At 31.3% G+C, this 23,487-nt stretch overlaps 1 protein-coding gene across 1 annotated transcript; it reads right to left on the reverse strand.

The window, feature by feature from the left end:
• Window positions 1–13,997: 13,997 nt before the first annotated feature.
• Window positions 13,998–15,860, reverse strand: LOC113382037 (zinc finger BED domain-containing protein 5-like). Its single transcript, XM_026620605.1, has 2 exons — window positions 14,453–15,860; window positions 13,998–14,308 (listed from the first exon to the last, which is right to left on the reverse strand). Exons 1-2 carry the CDS (start codon window positions 15,858–15,860, stop codon window positions 13,998–14,000), a joined length of 1,719 nt encoding a protein of 572 aa, XP_026476390.1.
• Between the last annotated feature and the right edge of the window lie 7,627 nt (window positions 15,861–23,487).

Genomic DNA, 23,487 nt, shown 5'->3' on the forward strand with positions numbered 1-23,487 from the left:
GACCACGCCACTGACCCCGTCAAAATTAAACTTTCCAGCCGTCCATTATTAGTGTAGGTGGCTCAAGGGTAGAAGAGTACTGACGTACGAGAGATAAAAGCGAAAATAGTGTGCCAGGCAGGACTGATCCCAACACGCGATGACATCTCAAATATTTAGGAGCGCGCGAAAACGCGAAGGATCACGAACGTGACTACGTTTTATATTATGGCTTTATAGACTAACAGTCATGAATCATGTATCGGCAATTAATATTAATGTTAATGATAATAATGTTTTTTTGATTGATAGATCATTTGGGATTGAATTTTTGAACTTCAAAAATAAATTTGCAAACTAGTCGCAAACGCAACATTATTAATTTAACCATGATAAAGATTCATTTCAAAGGCAACAGGTATTTTAGCTGCCTGAGACTTGCGAGCAAAATTTCTTTTGAGTATAAAATTACCTCGAAAAAAGGGAATGAAGCAAAAATCCTTGATATCAGATTTCAAGAAGCTCTTGACATACTTTTCTCGGCCTTTGATATCGACTCCTTTAAACCTTCGATATTTTAATTATATGTGCAGAAGTCTGATTGATTTAATCTATATAATTAATATTGACATTCAGGTAATTTAAAATGCATTTATAATGAATTAGGTTTAAATGAATTGTACATAAACAATTAAATAGATTAATCCAATTGCATAGAATAATTGTAACTTAAATCTAAAAAATCAAAATGATCAAATTAAAAAATTTTAAATCGAAATATCATTTACAAAGATTTAAATTAGCTATTTTCACAGTATTAATTCAGATGAAAGAAATAAAACATATCTAAAAATTATAAATTTTGAGCACTTAAATGAATAATTGAATTTGTCGATAGGCTGAAGTATTTACCTGTAATATATTAAAATATATATTACAGTAAAGTATGGTACAAATTTTAATAATCAAAACTGAATTGGCTTCAACAATCGTTTAAATTTAACTAAAAAAAAATTAACAATGATTTGTTAATATAACTGCCTAAAGTCGAATACTAATGCAGCAATTCAATTTACTTTTTTACAAAAAGCCTTATGACGAAATATTTTGTAAATAGAGCATTTTATAAGTCAATTACTGCTTGAAAAATTACTTTCTATAGCAAAGTAAATTAAACTAAACTGTTTGATTACGCTCGAATGCCAGCGGGATCAATGCGTCGCGTCACGTCGCTAGGGCTAAAATACGGGACCATTATTTACAGCCCGAAAAGCGTACGGTCGCTCGCGGGGTTGTTTTCTGGGATTATTGCACTGCGTGATGCGCGATTTCTAATATGCGTCGCCGTGCTCCCTAATTCTTCTTATTTTTTGCGAGACACGCCACTATGTGCCGGCCGTACCCCGATACTGATATTTTTGCCTGTTCGGCTTTGGGTGCAAACTATAAAGAAGTCATTCTCGAATCGGCAGAAGTTCTCCGTATTGAAAATTATTACAAATCAGAGAAAATAATAGTTTCATGCTTGATTATTATTTTCTATAATTATATTTATTATTATTGCAGTATGATGTTTTTCATATGTTACTATGTTATATAAAAATTACAGAAAAGTCGGTTGGAAAAGTCGAATATAAATGGCATTTAAATATATGCCATTTCTATCCTAAAATAATTTGACAGAGACAGATTTCAGAGAAAATGTCTTTAAGCGTTAATGTACATATATATGTAACTTGAGTAAAATTTGACACGTGATTTTCAAAGTAGTGCATATGGACCCCCAAGGGTCCACGACAGCATTCATGGCGTCCACCTCAGTAAAAAAAAGTCGGCGTCCACGAAATGAAAATGAGTATCACGTCATGGGTGTCATGTTAATATCTATTTACTTATATTATACTATCTACAATAAAAAGTCATGTACAATAATTATAAATTGAACAAAAAAGTAAATAAAAATATTGTTCTTTTTAAAAAAAAATGTATAAGTTGTAGCATAAGTAGGAATTCCATGGTGGTCGAAATATGGTTGAGCTTGTAAAGACGCAATTTGCTGACTTTGAAATTGGAAGGTTGACAATATTCTTTGCGCTGTTCGACACTATATTAGTACTTTTGAATACAGTTAAAATTGGACATCTTTAACCGGGAAATGTAAAATTAAACCTCACAAAATTGTTGCCAAACTTTATTACATTTTTTATTATTATTTTAAATTCATTTAATAAATATATACAAGTACCATGTATTTTTACTTCAAATGTTTAATAATACAATTAGAAATTTATAAAAAAATTCAATATCTGATAAATAGGAAAAAAATGGCTAAATGGGCAAAGGGTTTCCAGAAGTTCAGAAACCTATGCACTATACTATGTATGCGTATTTTTTCTATATATCAATTTACACATTTCTGTATTTGCGTGCGGATGTTCATGCGTGTGCACGCACAGTGCGGGCTTGCTTGATTCTTGGAAGGAATGGTGCTCACGCAAACAACCCCCGATTAATATCAGGGACGGATTGAAACATTGATGGATTCATTGAATCGGAAGATTCATTGATGCTTATTAATAGAATCGTTACATTTAGTGCAAGGTAGCCGCACTATATGCCCTTGCTGTGAAAATGATATTAATAGAAAGTTATCATTTTCTGCAATAACTAGGTTTCTTTCTCTCTTCTTAATTATCAGATCGCGGTACGTTTCCACAACATTTGGTATTGGAATGTAATTGATATTATAACGCATTTTGAATTTGGATGAAAGTTTTTACAGTATTGTGTGTAAAATGAAGTTTGGTCCGTTCGTACAGTATACTGTGTAAGATACACAAAATATCGGTCGAATGTCCTACCCGTCGCGTCGTCTCATATAGTTCCAGATAATATTCTCGCACAAAATCCGCGCTATGTGTGTCCTTACGAAGGCGCCTGGTTGCTAGACCTATTATATTATATTGTTGCCGGGCGAACTAATGGCCGCGGGCCCGGCTTTACCTGAAACCGTCACGGAGCGCAGATGTAGGCGCGATATAAGGGAATTGATGAGATACATATCGATGGTAAACATTTTGAGTAATAGTGAAAAAGTAATATGTTCAGAATAGAATATATATATATATATATTAGAACTTATTTTTTTTTTTTTTTTTTATTTGGCCTCTAATATATTAGAACTTATATATGCAATATCACATTTCAACCAATATTCTTTAATGCAGTTGTTGCTTGTATCTATAATAAAACACGATATATTGTGTTCAAACTTGAAAAAACATTATTTTCATCATTGAAGTAATGTCTGATATTTCAGTCACAAACAAACGCTGTAAATTATACAGTTTGTGACATAGGAGCTATAACGTTTAAACACCACGTTTTGGCTGAATATGATAACTGAAATCAAGCATAGTTATAATAGTAATAATAAATAATGAGTTAAATAGTAGGTGTCCAATATTTTCATACCATATACTCCGTAAATAATTTGCACAGATAATAGAATATAGTTGAGTAATAGCCTTTTAAAGCAAAAACTTAATAATTTTTTTAATATATAAAACTTCAATTTATATTATAAAATGAAATTTGTTTTAATCTTTTCATTAAATTCAAGAAACTCGCGTAAAGAATTATATTAACAGCATGAATATGTAACTGTTATGTATAGTGAAGTAAACACAGGTAAAATTTTGCGAAAGTTTTGGCTCTTCTACCCTTTCAAAAAATACCATTGTCAATTTTTCAAACCATCGAGGGTCATCACATCTTCGTATGGGGGTTTCCGGCAAAAAAGTTTTTTTAGATGTGTATTGTAATTTTTATGTTACGTTTGTTATATGAGCTTATAAATCTAAGGGATGCAACTACTAGAATGTAGATAATAAGAATGGTTATACTACATTAAGTTAATATGAAAATACTAAAATAATAATCAATCAATTAACAAAATACCCATATGTGTACTCAAAGCACGTACCAAATTCAAATAAACCTATTCCACGATTGATGTCGCAATTTGTATCACGATATTAGTAAATAGTAGTGTGTCTAAATATATCTGCTATATTATACAGCTTTTAATGTATCAATACACATAATAATGGAAAATATTATTCTATAAATCTAAAAAAGCTAAGAATAAAAATATTAATAAATTATTATTCCCTAAGACTAAATTTTGTTTGAATGTTTGAATTGTTAATATTGTCAACCATGAGCGGGTGTAGCTAAAATTTTCTTCATGTAACTTCTACTAAAATATTCCAATTCAGTTTGTATTACATAACGCCATATCATGTCCTTGGGAGATGTTCCATGCGTTGGTTATCTTGGAAACGCTGTGTTAGTAGATATCGCATGTTCGCGGATGGGTTTGACCGTTCTCAACCCACGCGGTCTATCTGCCAAAGCAGAAGGTCCGCACGACGCAAACCATCACAAGTTGCTAAACATGATAGGGCTGAAAACTTGAAGTAATTTTGAATTTATGTGGGCCAAAAACGAAATAGAATTGAAATAATGAAATATTTAGAATCGATTAATTACAATAAATTTAATAACATACATTTCATTTTTGCTATGAAATATAATTTCGATAAAATTTATAAACTTGAACTTGAAAGAGAAAAGAAGTAAAAAATAATACCTTATGTTATCGCAGTGTATAAGCTGAATCTAAATATGAATATAATAATATTTTACATCCGATCTAACATGATTTGATTTCTTAAAAGTCTATGCAAACTTACGTATTTCAAATCTTTAAGAATCTTTTTTACTAATGCTATTTAGGAAACAATGTAATAATCAAGGATAATTCCATTGACTCTATAAATGAATTTCCAGCACTAGTACACTAAGTACTAGGCATCGGATCGCACATACAGTCTCGGTGGTATGGTGTTTGGCGCAGTTGTAAGGAGATGCCCCCAACCACCAGAGTTCAGAGCGCGCTCTGAAATTACGCTCAAGCCGCGGACTCGAGCGCACGTGTGCTACGCTAGATCGAGCGTTGTTCGACTCATGGCCAGTGACGAATCGCCCACCCAACAAGGCATTATGGGATGATGGAGGGACATCCATAGTTAACGGAAATGCTTGCCTTTATTCTACCCTTGATTGCAACGCAATGATATTTTATTTCTGCAACGATTTTATTAACTACAGCGTAGAATTTGTTTCTGTTACCCAGATAAAAAATTAGCTTATTATATTTGTACTTGTTATAGATTTAATCTTACTCTCAAAAGTGAGCATTTAGGGAATTGTCTAAGACTTAATAAGATGTACTATTGTTTTCTCATTATCTATTATAAACAATTCTCATGGATTGACAAATATTTCTAAAATTCTCGACTTTTTGAATATGAGGTAACAGAATAGAACGCTTTTCAAATTACCTACACAAAACGACCCAATTTTCCTTTATCGTGAATGCATTGTTATCTTATAATATCCCTATCAATGTCATAGGGTAGAGCGGGGCTAGTTGAGCATAGGGGCAAGTTGAGCAATCGAAATATCTCGAAAACTATTCACCGTCCGTTTAGGCATTATATGGCGAAAAGATAGAGGTTTGGGAGAAATAAACATCCCGCGATCGCTAGTGGCCGCTGGACAAATGAGTGAGGCTCACGGGCGTTTTGTTAATTTGGAGACCAAAAAGTAAAAACGTAATTCATCACGAGTTTTCGTCTGGTTTAGTCAAATGTTATTTATTTTTAATCAGGTAAATGTTATTCTTTAAAAATGTAAAATTGTTTTGTTGATTCTACTTTTCGTTAATTATTCAAAGCAAATTACTATAAGTTTTGTTTTCTCTGTCAATAAAGACTATAAATATAGAACTGGTTATTAAAAACTTATTTTATTTCATCACTAATCGACATTGAACCTATGATTTTATTATACTTTCTTAGTGCTCAACTTGCCCCACCTATGGGGTACATTGAGCATACTTGACTTTTTGCATTTAAACAGCTGTAGCTTCTAAATTTTACTTATTACCAAAAAATAGTATTAACACTTTTGTTAAACGATAAACAACAAATCCATTAAGCCGTATAGCAATTTATTGAGACTTTTCATTGAGGAGTTACATCCGTTTAAGTAAAAATTTGCTCAACTAGCCCCGCCCTACCCTATACATTCATATTGAAAATTTATTCGATTTTTTGAAAGGCATTTTCTATTTCTCTTATCCGGGTCTAATTATCTATTTTAAGATGTGAAAAATGAAAGTTAGATCAAGCAAACTATCGAAATGAACGTAAAAAGGCTATCTTGAGGTATTGATTGAGCATTCAGTAATGGTTACCAGTTCTGCTAGTGAAGATAATTTAAATTTAATAATATAATTAAATTTCTAAATTTTAATTTATTAACATTCCTTGAAATAGAAATTTTGTGATTCGGATTATCATTGTAATTTTTGGAAAATGCTTGCAAGTGATTTTGTAAGCAATAGAGAAGAATTTCGTAAGATGATCAAGCCAAATTTGTCGTTGGCAAAGCCGCGATCCGCGGACGCCACGTGTCCTGAGCGCAAATGGCGGACTGAAGCCATCGCCGTCAACCGCCCCAAACCCTCCACGTACCCTTATCCCGCCTGACAAAGCCGACCCATCAGTCGACCGACGCGAGGTGGTGCGGGTATGAGACGGACTCTTAGCTGAATTCAGGTTATAGGTCGTCGTCAAGGCACTATATACTAGATACATGCATAAGTACATATGCGTATTGAGTGACAACATACATACACATATATAGATTGCACTTAATACGCATATACTGTGTAATCAGTTTCGATTGTTATGAGATCGTATTTCCCAAAATTCTATATTCTATCTTATTGTAAGTACTACTCTAAGCTTCCGTAACATTCCTATTAATTTAGGTAAGGCAAATGAATCGGATGATTTTTACTTTCAAATAGTTAAACGAGACATATCTATACAAATTATTTCCACGTTGAACGTCAATAATGTTTTGTGTAATATTATAATTCGGGAGATAAATATTTCTTTATTGATAAGTGTTTGATAAGAACAAATACGTTAAAGTTTAATGGCCAAACTTATTAAACTATTAGTTTTATTATTATTAGCGTGTTTTTTTTAAATAAAATTCAACCCCTATGAATTTGTGTCTCATATGATTAGTGAAACAGAACGATTAGCATACTTACGTCGCTGTCACTGGTAAATACAAGTTAATCCAATTGAATAATACTAAAGAAGAATACGATAATCCAATTGAACAACGAGAAAGAAAGACATGCGTGCGTTTGCGCTCGTCGAGAATATTAAAGATGCAGACATACAATTTGAATACAATAATTAGGGGTAAGTTGATAAATAACACAATTTATCTAAAATAATAACTTATCAATTATTATTTCAATACAAATAATAAAATTTTATTGTGCCATTTTTATAGTCTATATAAAATATAGGAAATAAAAATACAGGTGCAACAAGTGCTTTGAGAAAGAAGTTAATTGAACTTATAACGTATTATCTTGATCCGATCATGACACAACTACGTATATATTTCCAATGGATGTACACATAGAGTAAAGCGAATATCCACGTCGTGATGAATGACAGATATATCGAGTAGACTATTAAAGAATTCCTCCAACCCCAAAGCCATATCGCGTGACGATTTCAATTCACAATACATGCTGTATGTACGGAACGCTTCTATCCGCGATAGCTGCAGGATCGGGTGAGTGACGGACGAACAGGCAAATGGAACGGTTGGATAGATCCCTTAACTAACCATGCAACGCCGACATAGAGGCCAATACACATATCGCTTTTGCACAGAGATGAATTCGACATTATAATCAATAGCTTATAACAAACACAGTTATATATATGATAGTTAATTTAGAGATTGAAACGTACGATGAAATCTTGGAAGGCATAACTTCGAATAAAAACAGACCGTAAAGATTTTTAAGCATCTTTATTTTTCCATTCTGCATAATAGTTCATTTCTATATTATACATGAATAAACCTTCATTATTAGTAACGGGAAGAATAACATGTAAAAGAACGATATTATCTGGAATTTACAATCTTTGATGCGGTCTCCATGAGTAATCGACAATTTTCGGTGTGGTCTTCAAGGTGTTAAGAGTGTTAAAAGTAAATTCACAATTATTTTTTTTATTAACTTTCGAAATAGCAATCAGAAAGAGTTACAATTCTATAAGCTATTGTGATGTATGTAACTCAAATACAGTATTTGAGTTCAAAACAAAAATATAAATAATGATATGTAAAAATAAAATTGTTTAGAAAACTCCCCAGTGGGAGTTTCTAAAATGATCATTCAAATTAAGTCAGCAAATAGTGACGTTCTTGTGAAGTCTGGGATGTACTTCTACCTTTTACAACTTTTTGGACCTTTTCTATATTTAAATCATTATGAATTATCTCGTTAAAAACGAGCCATGGTGCATTTGTGATTAGTCTAAGAATTTTGCTCTGTTTCCTTTGAATGGCAGATATACGCGTTTTGCTGGCGCATCCCCAGAGTTCAACCCCGTAGCACCATATCGGCTTAATCACCGTTCTGTATATTAGCACCTTACTATCGAGGGACAATTTAGATTTTGGGCCTAACATCCAATATAGGGATTTTACTTTTCTCTCTAATTGTTTACATTTGTTGCTGATATGTGGAATTCTATTCAATTTTTTGTCTAAGTGCAAACCTAGATACTTTACAGTATCTGATTGAGGTATCGTTTTATCATTGATTTTTACTGCCGGACACTTGTCTCTCTTTAGGGTGAAGGTGACTTGGCAAGACTTTGATTCATTAATTTTAATTCTCCACTTCTAGGCCCATGCTTCTATTTTGTTTAAATGTTGCTGTAGCTTTGTGCCAGCTGTTACAGGATTAATATGGGATGTTGCTAAATTCACAATTAGCATATATGTTGAGAATAGTTAATTTTGATATTGAAATGTATGATGGTATCTTGAAGAGCATAACATCAAGAAAAGAGCTTAAAGGTTTCAAAGTTTCCTTATTTTTCTACCCTGTATAATAGAGTCCAAATTTGCCTTGGATGGATCGAGAACTCTGTGTTTTTAAAATAATTATTTAAAAATTTAATATGAGGATCATATTTTGTTTTATTTGTAAAATATCGCAGCTAATAATAATAAAATAAACGAATTGATTATTAACTGTTTACTCATGCATATATTACCCTCCTGCCGACCTACCAACAAAAATAAATTGAATAAACATTTGAATTAGATCATAAATAATAATGAAGATCTTATATTAATATTTTGCGATAAGATTATAAGTGATCATTAATAATATGCACATTTCGGATATCATAAATGAAATTGTGTATTGCCTATTTGAACCAGCGAAAAGTAAGAAAAGAGGCAAAATGCATAGCACCGGGCGTTCGGCGTACGGCGCGGAGTAAATGAGTTTACATCGGCATATAAGGGTTGCAAAATTCTATAGGATGGCTTTGGCTAGACCTTCGTCGAGAGCGCACATAATATGTTTCTGTAGCGAAACAGCGGCAGGTGGTCGCGCCGGTACCATCTGCGTCATTTACAACAACGAGAGAGCAACACAGAAACGCCCGCGACCCGTCTTACAATAATAAATCCCCGATTGTATGTATGTGCGACGTGGCGCGGCTTCCCTTGTCTTGCTATTCGCGTTTCGAGTAAAAACTACCTCATGGTTTAAAGTACAATAGGGAATACACGCGCTTCCGAAAAATGCGCCGGCAAGGTTGTGCCAAGGTAATAGAAATCGTCATAAAAATTTAGAACCTACTAGTAACTCAGTTCAGCTATATGCAATTGAAATGTTATATGTAATTTCGATTATACTTCTAACAATAAGACAACAGTCAGCGACTTATTCTTCTAACAATAAGGCAAAATTCAGCACTTGAATGTAAAAGAGCTACAGGTACCAAAATTTTTCAAGCTATCAGTACAATGATAATACTATAACAAGGCTCTTGTCACAATGGTAATAATTTGAACACATTGAATTTATCTTAAATCAAAATATATGATTGCTTAATGCACATTGTTGTTTATTTTCAAAACATATAACGACTGTGTCAATAAATTAGTCAGTCGGTTTAATTTCTGGTTGGTATGTATTCCTGTCCGCATGAATTAGATGAATGAAATTCGCATTTGTATAAAATTCTATTCGATAAAAATATAACAAGTTCATTAAACAAACAATATATTTAATACATGCAATAGGAAATTTATTTCGTATATATCACATTGGTAAATAAGGTAATTGTTAAAGCATTAGACTCGCGAAAATATCGCACATTGTAAACAGAAACAACTGGTATAATAATGATGAAAATATGCTATTAACAATCTTGTTGCTTATGATGTTATGATATTGAAACTAAATAGTAAATGAACACGCGTCATTGCACATTGCGATTTCATGATTCATTCGCGGTGGTTTCGTTTGCCGAAAATATTCAAAAAATTTGCAACAGTTTGTATGTTATTTAGCCAATTAGATATAACGCATTAAAGAGAGATATTTATTAAAGTTTACTAAATTTTGAAATAAAATCAAACAGACAAATTCAAATGATATTGTAAAATAATTACTTATTTTTACCACCTGATTTAGAGCAGTAGTGCTTTCTCCGGCACTGCTGCATCAAATTAGTTATATTAATTGATATTACATCATTTTTAATAATAAAAATACATATGTTTTAGATTGGCCAAACTTTGAGTTGCCTTCTAAAAATTGATGTTAAGCAAAAGTGTCATCACAACTGACCATTGGAACTGTTGAGCTTAAATTACTGTTCAAAAATAAAAATATAAAAAATCACTGCATTTCTAATTAGTTAATAATATTTATATATAATTTAATTAATCAAAGTTATAATTTGCAAATTTAATCTATATCTATTCATTTATACTCTAATGCAGTTTGAGCAAATATTGTGGAAAAGAAAGTTGAATCGCATGCAAGTTAAGTGAAACATGTTTTCTTGCTAATCCGCATATTGAAGGCATATGGTATAGCTTCGCGATTACACTTCGACATCGGCGACGTCCCGTTTTCTAAAGCTAGCCAGGCAAGTCCACGGTCCAAATATTATTGAACACTATGTTCTTCTCAGCGGGGCGTCGGTGACAAGAACGATACGGCCGCTAATGGCAACGGGGGGTCTTGCTATTATCGCTGGGACGGACGGCGAACGATCAACTGCGAGCATGAATCACTTATACAACGCGTTCGAAAGAGCGTGTGTTTAACTGATAATTGCGAATACGCATAAATGTGCGTCATTAGTATGAATATCCTGCCAAAAGTATCTTGCAAATATGTTTTTTCGACATTCAAAATAAATAACTTCAAGAGCTAAGAACATAAGGATATTTGAAACAAATTATGCTTACAAGAATTCATAATGAACTATTTAGTTATATTTTATGTTCAAATCACTCTATTAAATAAAATCATATTGATACAATAACTCAACATTCATATTTTTATGTTTATTTAATACTAAAAATAATAAACTAGTGGGGTGTATGGCATCGTGCCTTAAGGCAAATTGGTGGAACTTCCCGTACCGTAACGAAATGATCGAAGAATATTAAATGTTTTAAAATAGATTATTATAAATATTGTAACATTGTCAAATATTTATAAGAATTATATAAACTGAATTGCAAAGTTGAAATTATTTGTTTAAAGTATATTAGAACAGAATTAAAATAAAAATCTGAAATATTTTTGATACACAAAAAATTTTTTTTTGGAAAAAAAAAATTTAAAAAAAATTTTTTGAAGCAAAATTTTTTTTTTCCAAAATTAATTATTTTGTTAAAACAAGCAGAAAGTTTCAAAGCAGAATCATTCAAATCGGACGCGTAGTTTTCTCAAAAACTGCCATTTTTGGCACATTTAGCTCTGTAACTCCGAAACCGCTGGATCTGCCTTTGCCAAAACTAATCACTCCTTCTCCCCGTCATTACGAATTGAATGTTTTTGAGATCATCCAAATCGGATGCTCCGATTTCTTTGCTTTGTATCTCCTAATTGGCTGGACCTGCCTTTGCCAAAAACTAATCAGCACATCTCCCTATCAATAGGAATCGAATGTTTTTTGAACCATTTAAATCGGTTGATCCGTGCGCCCGAAAACGTGGACGAAAAATTGTATCCATACATACATACACACTCACACACACACATCCTTTTTTCTGAGGTATGCCAAAATGTTCAAAAACCTTCAAAACGTCGAGAAATGTAAAAATTTTCAATTTCGATTTTCGGCCCATTACAATAACTTACCCTACGGGAAGTTAATAATAATTTTTATATGATTGAATAACTAAGTAAAATTTATTTGTTAATTGTTAATAGTAAAGGATTCAGTTCATAAGATCAAAAATATTTGTCGTGAAAACTGAAAGCCAAAATTATACTTTTAACAAAGTGAACTTTTGCTAATAAAATTACATTACAATTTCTTCTAATAAAATTACATCACAACTTCTTCTAATGAAATTGACATCACATTATTTTAAATTGAAGGAGTCTGCTAAAAGAATGTTTTACTGCGCCACTGGCAAAATGTCTCTTAATGTTTTTTGGACGAACCATCCTATTCTGGTAAACAGAGTTGTAAATCGCGACCAAAGGTTTCTCCGCAAAGAAAACCATTTCTAAGAATTATATTCTATAGGATAAACGGTACATGCTCTTTGTTAGCATATCGATGCATAATAAAAAAATATGGTTTGTACTTCTATTATTTGTATTCGTTAAACAAAGTCGCGTATTTGTTGTTTGTAAAATGTAAGTTTTTTTTTCAAATAATTATTTTTTAATTTTAACAACTTATTAATGATAATATTCAATTTTCTTTTATATCATAAATCTTTCAATAATTTAGGTATGAATTTAACTTATTAATCTTTATTAGTAGTATTGTTTATAGAGAACTTGTCCTACAAACTCAATATTAATTTTTTGGCAAAAAATAAAATGTATATAAAACATAGTTATATGAAAAATAAACTTTGTGAACGATAAAATAAAATTTTACATAGACTCATAGAAATTGTATTTCTGATTGTCTGTAATAAATAAATAAATGAAAAGAGATTATTCATATATTCCAACGTCAAAAATAACTATATACACTAAAATTAACAATATTTGAACAGTTTAGTAATTTAAATATTTGAACGAATGAAATCGTATTACAAATTTATATACATTAATATAAACTGTAACGAATTATGCATTTTTAAGAAAAATGTTTTTACCATGTTGATTTATTACTAAGCAGATTAAGATTTAATAAAACATTTTAGTATAATTCAAATGCGTTGCTTATAAAATCATTTGATAATTGAAGAACATATATAATAGCAATTTTTATGAATATTCCAATATACTAATAACATATCTGTTACATACAGAAGACACAGCAAAAAGATGTCTTGATATGGAACGCGATATTTTAATGATTTATCATTATTTTACTCATCATAAAAGAAATACTGCGTCATACGGTATAATGCCAGTAACGCGATCTAACCGAAATTGAAATCAATGCAATAATCTGTAAAGCGATACAAATTCATTTATCGATATCGGCCACGTTTGTCTCTGTGACTCATCGACGATGTACCGTTCGTGGCTAATGACGTCCTAAGCCAGCGGTTTCCAACCTTTTTTTCCTTGCGCCCCCCTTTTGAAAGAAAAAAATATTGCGCCCCCCCCTAATTTTTTTAACAATTTAATTTAAATATACTTAATTGAAATTATGATTTATTTAATCTCGTACCAAATAATGCACAATATACATACATACAAAAATAAACATACAAAAATATACATACAAAAATATACATACAAACATAACTATGGATTATAGGAAAAAAATAATTTTAAATTTAATAAAAACAAATGATATAATATTTCACACAACATTAAAAAATTAATGCGACGGTTGAGCTTGTTTTTCAGCACAAATTTTCTCAAACCGCGGCTCCATTGTAGAAATCGCTGTTCTCAGTTCCTTTTCTATCACTAAACGAGATCGGTACTTTGTTTTTAATACTGCTACTGCAGAAAAACCAGTTTCACATAAGTAGGATGTCACAAATGGTAATAAAATTTCTAAGGCTTTATTTGTCAAAGTTGGAAAATCGTCCTTTACTTGTAACCAAAACTTAACAATATTCTTTTCGTCCTGAAACATCTGCTTCAATGTGCTATCACTAGATAAATCAATTATCATTTCCTGCTCTGCCGTTGGAAGTCCAAAATTATCATATTTATCAATAACAAATGGATTTCTAATCCATTCGTATTTGGACATATCTAGATCTTTGAAGTAATGCGCAAATTGGTGCCTTAAACTAGTCATATGATTGATAATAAGATCTTTACTTGCTTCTATTTCATCATCATTAACACATGTAGTTTTAAAAGAAGGAAACATATCAAAGTTATTACTTTTCATACTAGCTATCCACAGCTCTATTTTTTTCATAAACGCCGTAATCTTGTCCTTTTGAACAAAAGCATGAATTTGAGTTCCTTGCATTGATTTATTTAAATCACTTAGTCTTTTAAAGATGTCAACTAGATACGCAAATTTTGCGAGAAACTTCGTGTCATAAAATATGTCTGCTTCATCTTTTTTATTATCAGCAAGAAAAATGGCAATTTCTTTTTTGAGCTCAAACACCCTTTGAAGTACTTTAGCACGAGAAAGCCAACGTGCTTCACAATAATAAAGTAGTGCTTTGTATTCTGAGCCCATGTCATCACACAATTTTCCAAAAAGCCTTTCTCTTAATGGACTATTTTTGATAAAATTAACAACTTTTATTATAATTTCAAATACTTCAAGTAATTCTTCACCCATATTTCTTGCAACAAGAGATTGCCTATGAATCATACAATGCGTCCAAACTGCACGAGGAGCCACTTTTCGAACTAGGGCCTGCAGACCAGCATTTTTTCCTGCCATAGATGGAGCTCCATCAGTGCACAGTCCAACACAGTTCTCCCATAAAATACCATTTTCAATAAAAAAGTTATCAATCATATTAAAAATTTCACTCGCCGTAGCTTTGCCTTCAATTGCCTTACAGAATAACAACTCTTCTCTAATATCATTTTCCATAACATATCTTATATATGTTATTAAGTGTGCATCCTTAGCAACATCGGTAGCCTCATCTACTTGCAACGCGAAAGAAGATAATTTAATTTTTTCTATCAACTGATCGCAAAGATCATCAGATATATCTGATATCCGTCTTCCCACCGTATTATCTGCCAGCGGAATGCTTTTAATTTGATCAGCATATGATTCACCAAACATCGTAGCTATTATGTCAATAGCTGCTGGTAGTACTAAAGTTTCTCCTATTGAATGGGGTTTTTTGCATTTAGCAATTCTATACGAAACTTTGTATGACGCAAGTAACGCTTTTTGTGATACAGACAAAGCTTTTGAAAACGATTCTTTCTGTTTATTTAAGTTATCTAATTTTCTTTGGAAAAATTCTTTTGTTTTGCCAACATGATCGGCGTGCACTTTTTCCAGATGTCGTTTTAATTTACTTGGTTTCATGCTATCTGAGGCCAAAGTATTCATACACAGCAAACACATTGGTCGTTCTTGACCATTAATGATCTTATACGTAAATCCCAATGATAAGTACATTGGATCATATTTTCTATGTTTAGTTTTACTATTTTGTGAAGAAACATTTCCATTATTTTCATCACCCTCTTCTTCTGCTTCATTAAATTTTCTTTTCAACCCAGTCACGTATTTATCCATTACAAACGGTTTTTATAACAAATCAAAGAAAATCACTTTTTCACTACTTTTCACAATAATTCCTGGCTGATAATGTGCTAAAACTAAAGCTATAAATTTTAACTCAATAATAATTTAGAAATGATTTTTTCTATATATCAACGCGTGTATCTCCAGCACAACTAATGAACTAATTCGATTTATAGATAACAGAATAAAAAGGATGCATTTGTTTATTTACTTAAGTTAGTCTCGAGTAAGCACGTGAATATTCGATATGATCCGAGTGTTTATCTTTTGTTTATAGGCCTACAGCTCACTCAACTACAAACGCAAAAACGAAATATTTTGAATGCACCAAAAGTATAGTATATTCATGCTTTTACATTTGTCCTGACAAAATTGCAGCGAAAATTGTAGATAACTTGCATACATTTTGCTGATTTGTTTTTGAAACCTTACTCAGCATTTAACAACCATATTTTTGAAAGAGCTTCGCGCCCCCCCTGGGACGGCACCGCGCCCCACCAGGGGGGCGCGCCCCACAGGTTGGAAATCGCTGTCCTAAGCCTAAACAGACAAACAGAACGAACGATAAACAACATCCTAATCGCGGCCGAAGGGAGATGCCTGGCGCGGCCTGCGTTGTTGCAACTTGCAGTGTATTTGTCATGCACTCATACTGTACTGCGAATGATTTCAATGTATTCAGGACGGACAACACGAGCGAGATAAAACGAGTAACTTCTAAATAAACACACATTTGTTGATTGTAATATTATGTTGACGAGTCATCTGCAAACATTACTCACGTACGCTACCATAAAAAAAATTCACAAATTCAAACGATTTAATTGATAATACATATAGACTAGTAATTTTTATTAAGAGTCAGAATGTTGTTGTACCAACAATTATCTGAACAAAGTTAGAAATGTGGTGATGAATAGAAACAATTGACTATAATTAAATATACAATTAATTAAACTTTGTTTTTTTTTTTAACTAAAGCAAAATGTTCTGCGAAACACAAAAAATAGCACAGTATGATACCCTATTTTACTTATGCATTTTATGCATTTACGACTGATAATTAATCTTTAGAATGAAGTTAAATCTAATCTATTGGTTGGAAAGTTAAATTCATTTTTTGTGTATTTGCATTGATGTTACAACTGTTTTTCAACATCATGTAACAATTAATAATTGAGACATTGTAATTAGAAGGAGCTATCAGTGGGTAGTTATCCTTCTCACGCCATTTTCCATAATTGTCAAAAATTTTAGCCTAATGTACATTGTATAGATTGCTATGATAAATAAAAAAAAAAAAAAAAAATTAACAATGGTTTTGTGAATATAAGATACATGTATCAAAGAATAATTTACTACAAGTTGATTACAAAATTAACAATGGTTTGCCAGAATATTTTCAATGTGTAAATTCCATGATCACGCTTTCAATACAAAGTTATATACCTGAATACCTGAGCCTTCCGCGTAATGGCAGCGTCTATAGCGAAACCCCGCGAATCCTTGACGACCCCCAGGGCATAGAGAAACCCATGTAATGTCCTACGCTAGTTTGTCTATTAAAGTGTTTCTCAAACCTACATTATCTATAATCTACATTATTGTTCATCTATATTCAATAATTATTTTATTCAATAAATTATTAATCATTCACCTAGAATGGTTAATAATTATTTTTTGAATATTTACAATTATTGTAATTATTTTGATTAAGACAAATTTAAGTCAATAAAAAAATAACTTAAGTAAAAATAAAATTGGTTTAATGATGTTTGCGTGGATTCAACTGATAGATGTCTAAGTTTATTCAATTGAATATACACAACACAATATACTTTGCAAAAATAACAAATTCTTCAAACATTGATTAATTTAATTTTACACGCAATATATAAATACGAATGAACTTGTGCTATTGGAAATAAGCATTGCGTTCGATTCAGCATTGAAACAAAATATATATTTTTGTTGTAATTTTAGCAAAGTTGAAAGACATTGGTTAAGTCGGCCGGTCTGTCGGTCCCTAGTCGAAGGCAGAGCGCAGCGAATTAACGGTAGCGCGTACCCGACGCGATGTGGCTATTTCACCCGCCCTCTCTCATCCCAAGGGCGCATCGGTTTGTGTGGCCGTCGTTTGTTGTAAGGACGCGAACGCGAAAACCCTCGGCAAGAGTGAAATGCGAGGTTGCCGTCCAGAAAAATGACCTGAATGGACGGGGAAAAATACGAACACGCATACACGCATGTTCTTCGCGAAACACGCATCAAAAGCCCTTCACCCACACATCAGCCGTAACTTCGCACGGCCGATACTTCGATAGATACCACTGTGCACATGTAGATTGTGTTATATAGGCAAAGCAATGTATAGTGCTGGAAATTATAAGGTTATTAAATAAATGATTTGGACCTGATAATCCGTGTTTGTATTACTATAAATATAATATTCAGTTGGAATATAATATTTTTAACTTCCCGTAGGGTAAGTTATTGTAATGGGCCGAAAATCGGAATTGAAAATTTTTACATTTCTCGACGTTTTGAAGGTTTCTGAACGTTTTGGCATACCTCAGAAAAAATGGATGTGTGTGTGTGTGTATGTATGTGTGGATACAAATTTCCAGTCACGTTTTAGGGCGCACGGATTAACCGATTTGAATGGTTCAAAAAACATTCGATTCCTATTGATAAGGAAAAGAGCTGATTAGTTTTTGGCAAAGGCAGGTCCAGCCGTTTCGGAGATACGGAGCAAAGAGTGCAGAAAATAGAAATCGAATTTTTGAGAGAACGGAGTATCCGATTTGGATGATCTAAAAAACATTCAATTAGTAATGATTGGGAGAAGTGTTTATTAGTTCTTGGCAAAGGCAGGCCCAGCCATTTCGAAGATACGGAGCTAAATATGTAAAAAATGGCAGTTTTTGAGAGAACTAAGCGTCCGATTTAAATGATTCAAAGAACTTTCTGCTTGTCTTAACAAAATAATTTATTTTGGAAAAAAAATTTGTTCCAATTTTCTTTTTTTTTTTTTTTTAGTTTTTTATATATCGAAAATATTTCAGATTGTATTTTATTATCTTATATTGGACAATGATACAATATTTATAATAATCTATTTGAAAATATTCAGTATTCAATGGGAAGTTCCAGCAATTTGCCTTAAGGCACGATGCCATGATTGCCTCAAGACAGAATTCCACTTACAGCTAGTTATATTTTTGCATTTGTTTAAATTTTTCAGTCAAAATAAATTAATTTAAGTGAAACAAATATTATCATATAAAACAGAAGTGCAACTTCATTAAGAATTTTGTGATATTTTAAGCATAATAACATATCAATCTAGGACTAATAACAAATCATTTTGCTAGGACTGATTACTACCCCTTGTATATGATTACTCTCGTTTCGATTATTATTTTAAAACTTCGACTATTCGAAATTGTAGTGTGTCTTCAAATCTGACCATCCCTAAAGGCAGAAACAAACGAACACATAAACAGCGTCGTATCCTGTCTGCGTGACAGAAACTCCATTTAGCGGAACCGTGAGTGATCGATGCGTTGACCGTGTGTGTACGCGCCGCGACTGTCTTCTGCCTCGACAAGAAATAGGAATGCGTAGATTTCAAATCCATCTTCATTTTTCGATGACACATGCTTCTGTTATGATTTTCAAAAATGCTATTCCTTAAGGATAAATGCGAAGGCATAAACTTTATGCGTGGGAAGGATTTTTCGAATTCTGGCTATTACATTTGTAACTAAATGGATTTTGTATTGATGGATTTTATATTTAATATATATTATAAAAAAATAAATATTAACATAATTAAAATGTTAATAAACATTTGCAATTTTATATCAAATATATATATAAAATAGAATATATATTAAAATGTTTCTTGTAATAATTTATATATTTAATTAGGATTTTTAGAATTTTCATTTAAATAATTAGGACTTTGCTTAAGGAAGCTGTTTATTATAAAATTGTTCTTGGGCACCCATCCAGTAATTAAAAACAGTTTAAATGAAAATGTTTTTATTCAGAAAACATACTTTTCGGATCTTGATTCAGTGCTACAATTAAATATTTCAGATAATTGTAAAATTATTAACTAAAATAACATGTTCGTTTGGAATACGCTTTTTTTATAATAAAATATATTATTTATTTTAATTTTACAATTATTTAAAATTTACATAACTCGACGATTTATCAATTTGTTGTATCATATTTTTTTGTGCAATTTCGTGTGATTTGTGTTTTTTTCAAATTTATTTGTGTGGTGAGTTTTTTTACATTTGTTTATTCTATGTTTGTTTTTCATATATACTTTTCGTATATACTTTCACAATATATATTTGTTTTAAAACAAATGTATTAAATTGGTTAGATTTATGTTTTTTTACATGTTTTTATTTATTTTTGTCTGTAATTATATATTTTTTATATTGTTTGAAATTGTAACCCTGAAATATTTAATTGTAGCACTGAAGATGGGTCAGATCAAGACCCGAAACGTATGTTTTCTGAATAAAAACATTTTCTTTCAATAAAACTGTTTTTAATTACTGGATGGATGCCCAAGAACAATTTTATCATATTATTTCACCATTTGAAGAAAAATCTCTCGCTTTCTATATATGTATATATATATATATATATATATATATATATATATATATATACTAAGAAGTTTTTGTGAAAACTAGAATTGTTTAAAATTAAGTAGATAATATTTGTAAGAATCAAAAATCCGTTTATGGTCGCCGTATAGATATAAAATATATGAATCATTGCTCCGATAATCCATGCGAATTCTTATTCTACCTGAAACTGTTCGCGCACCGTTTTCTGAAATAACCTTTTATTTGTATTGTTTATCGCTTACTCATTGTTATCTTTGAAGCTATTACAATTTAGAAAACAGATATGAAGAATTTTATAATAGCTAGTACAATAATAATATAGCTTTTCTTGCTTCCTCAATAAATATTAACTTCCCAGAACTTAATCACAATTATGAAATAAAAAATAAAAATTGTAACGCAATATTTGTTTGATTAAATAATGATCGACCAACTGGTTGCTATATATAATAATCTCAAATAATATTCGAAGTACTATTTAATGTTGATGATCTACATTAGCAATAAAGTAGCAATAATTGAGTTTTTGTTAATGTAATTGAGTTTATAATAATTTCATTTATTACGAGTATGAAAATAACATGGTGAACCTGTAATGTATTTATAAAATTACGACAAATATAATATGCCCGATAAGAGAACCCACATAATTGTCCAATAAGCCTCTCGTGCACGTTTCTGAAAATGAATTCACACCGATATGCTGGCAGATCTTTCGTGTGTCCCTAATGTGCATCGAGGATTATTAATTACTAAACATAAAGTCGGACGAGAGGATAGAAGATTCATCCCTGCTGGGTCGCGCTGATTACTCGAACGTCGAACGTTACTCCGAAAACGCGTCCCTCAGCACCGGCGGTCGAACCGTACTCGAACTATATGCTCCGTCTATATCTCTTGTACTCTCGCACTCATGTCGCGAGAAGCGCACAACTCGCGGCGAAAGCGACTGCCTGCGACCCAAACCACTTTGCAGCCCCCCAACCCCAAGCCGCTAGCCGGCCGGCGCGCGTTTAAGTCCATCCGCGCTCTCGATGCCATGTGCTTGCGCCGGTTCTCAAAGTGTTCATTGAAATCATGATCATGAATTCATATTTCATATCCAAATATTTAAAATATAACAAATACACTTGTATTTCTAGTATAGAGTAAAGTCGATAGAGTCTCCATTTATTTATAAATATTCTGGACTATTACTTGTTGATATTTTACACTTCATATAATATTATTGAAGCTGTGATTTTTAAATCTTAGTACATGAAGCAAAGCAATAAATTTATAAGGAATAAATTTTAAAAAACTAAAGATATATAATACTCCAATTGTATAGCTAATTTTTAACATTTGTTAATTTTTGGGCATTCGAGTGTCATATATTTTTATTGAATAATTTTCACATATATTTAAAGCAAAAATTATACAGCTATATATATATATATATATATATATATATATATTAATATATATATATATATATATATATATATATATATATATATATTAGGGTGGTCCTTAAAATGGTCATTTTCGAATTTCCTTGCTCCCAGGGGCTCAAATGGTTCCAAATAGATAAAAAACAATTTTCTGAAAGTTTTAGCTCTTAATATTAATGTTTAGATAGAGCGCAATTCAATCAAAGTTTTGTATGGAAATAGCATGGAAAAATTTTCAAAAATTTTAAAAATGTTTTATAGATGTAATTTAGCGAACAAATGAATGAATAAAGCTCATTCATTTGTCGCTAAGTTATACCTAAAAATTTTTTTTAAATTTTCAAAATTTTTTCCATGCTCTTTCCATACGAAGTTTGATTGAATTGCGCATTATCTAAACGTTAATATTAAGAGCTAAAACTTTCAAAAAATTGTTTTTTATCAATTTGGAACCATTTGAGCCCCTGGGAGCAAGGAAATTTGAAAATGATCATTTTAAGGACCACCCTAATATATATATATATATATATATATATATATAAAATTTTAACGGCAATACATAAAATAAAAATTGTAAAAGTTTATGAAATCTTTATTGAACTCCAAACCAAACGGTTTGATATATTATTCTATATCATCTTCAGTGGATTATTAGTGATAAAAGAAAGAGGGAGCAAGTTGCTCTAAAAACCAGTACAATACTAGTTACGCACATATTATTGGTACATTATAATTCAGTTCCGGTCATCTTAACATAAAAAATAAATGAATAAAACTAAAGTAATATATGAGTCACAATTTTCAGGAAAATACGTCAAATAAAAATGGTAGAAATTTACAATTTTTTTTAATTCTGTAGATTTCGTCAGAAATTTATTGCATTATTATAAAGATGCAAAATATATAAATTATAAAAATGCAAATAGTTATTGCATTTCATCTGTAGTGGAATTTAAATTGAAATGTTCTTAATTAACTAATGATAAATATTTTACACTAACACTACTAGACTTTTTCTTGTCAGTTTAAATAAAAAAAAAATTTTAGTTTTATTTTGCATTTCGAAATTCAATCTGAGGGGGCATCTATTAATCACGTGAGCTAGTTTTTAAGGATTTTTAGACCCCCCCTCCCCGTTGGTGATTTTTGGTGATATTCAAATTTACTACCCCTCCGCCACCAAACATCACGTGTATTTTTAGTTACGTGGGAAAACTGTATTTTTTTTTATTTTTTTTTAAATGTTTGAACTTTTTTATAAAAAATAGTAAAAAAAATAAATACACGTTATATTTTACTATGCTCCTTCCTCCCCAACGTGATATTTCGTGATTTTTTGTCAAACCCCCCTTCTCTCTAAAAACCTCACGTGATTAATGGACGCCCCCTGATGATAATATTTTTTTAGTTAAATTAAAAAATTAAAGTCGGAAGTAATTAATACTGTTGTAGTTCAGATTATTTCACATTTCTTAATGCTTAGGCAAATGGGTGCAATACTCGTATATATTCACTGCAACTCCAAAA

The sequence above is a fragment of the Ctenocephalides felis genome, unplaced genomic scaffold (genome assembly GCF_003426905.1).
Source record: "Ctenocephalides felis isolate EL2017-DRISC unplaced genomic scaffold, ASM342690v1 CF-g0.4_SCAFFOLD_00845, whole genome shotgun sequence".
NCBI classification, from domain to species: Eukaryota; Metazoa; Arthropoda; class Insecta; order Siphonaptera; family Pulicidae; genus Ctenocephalides; species Ctenocephalides felis.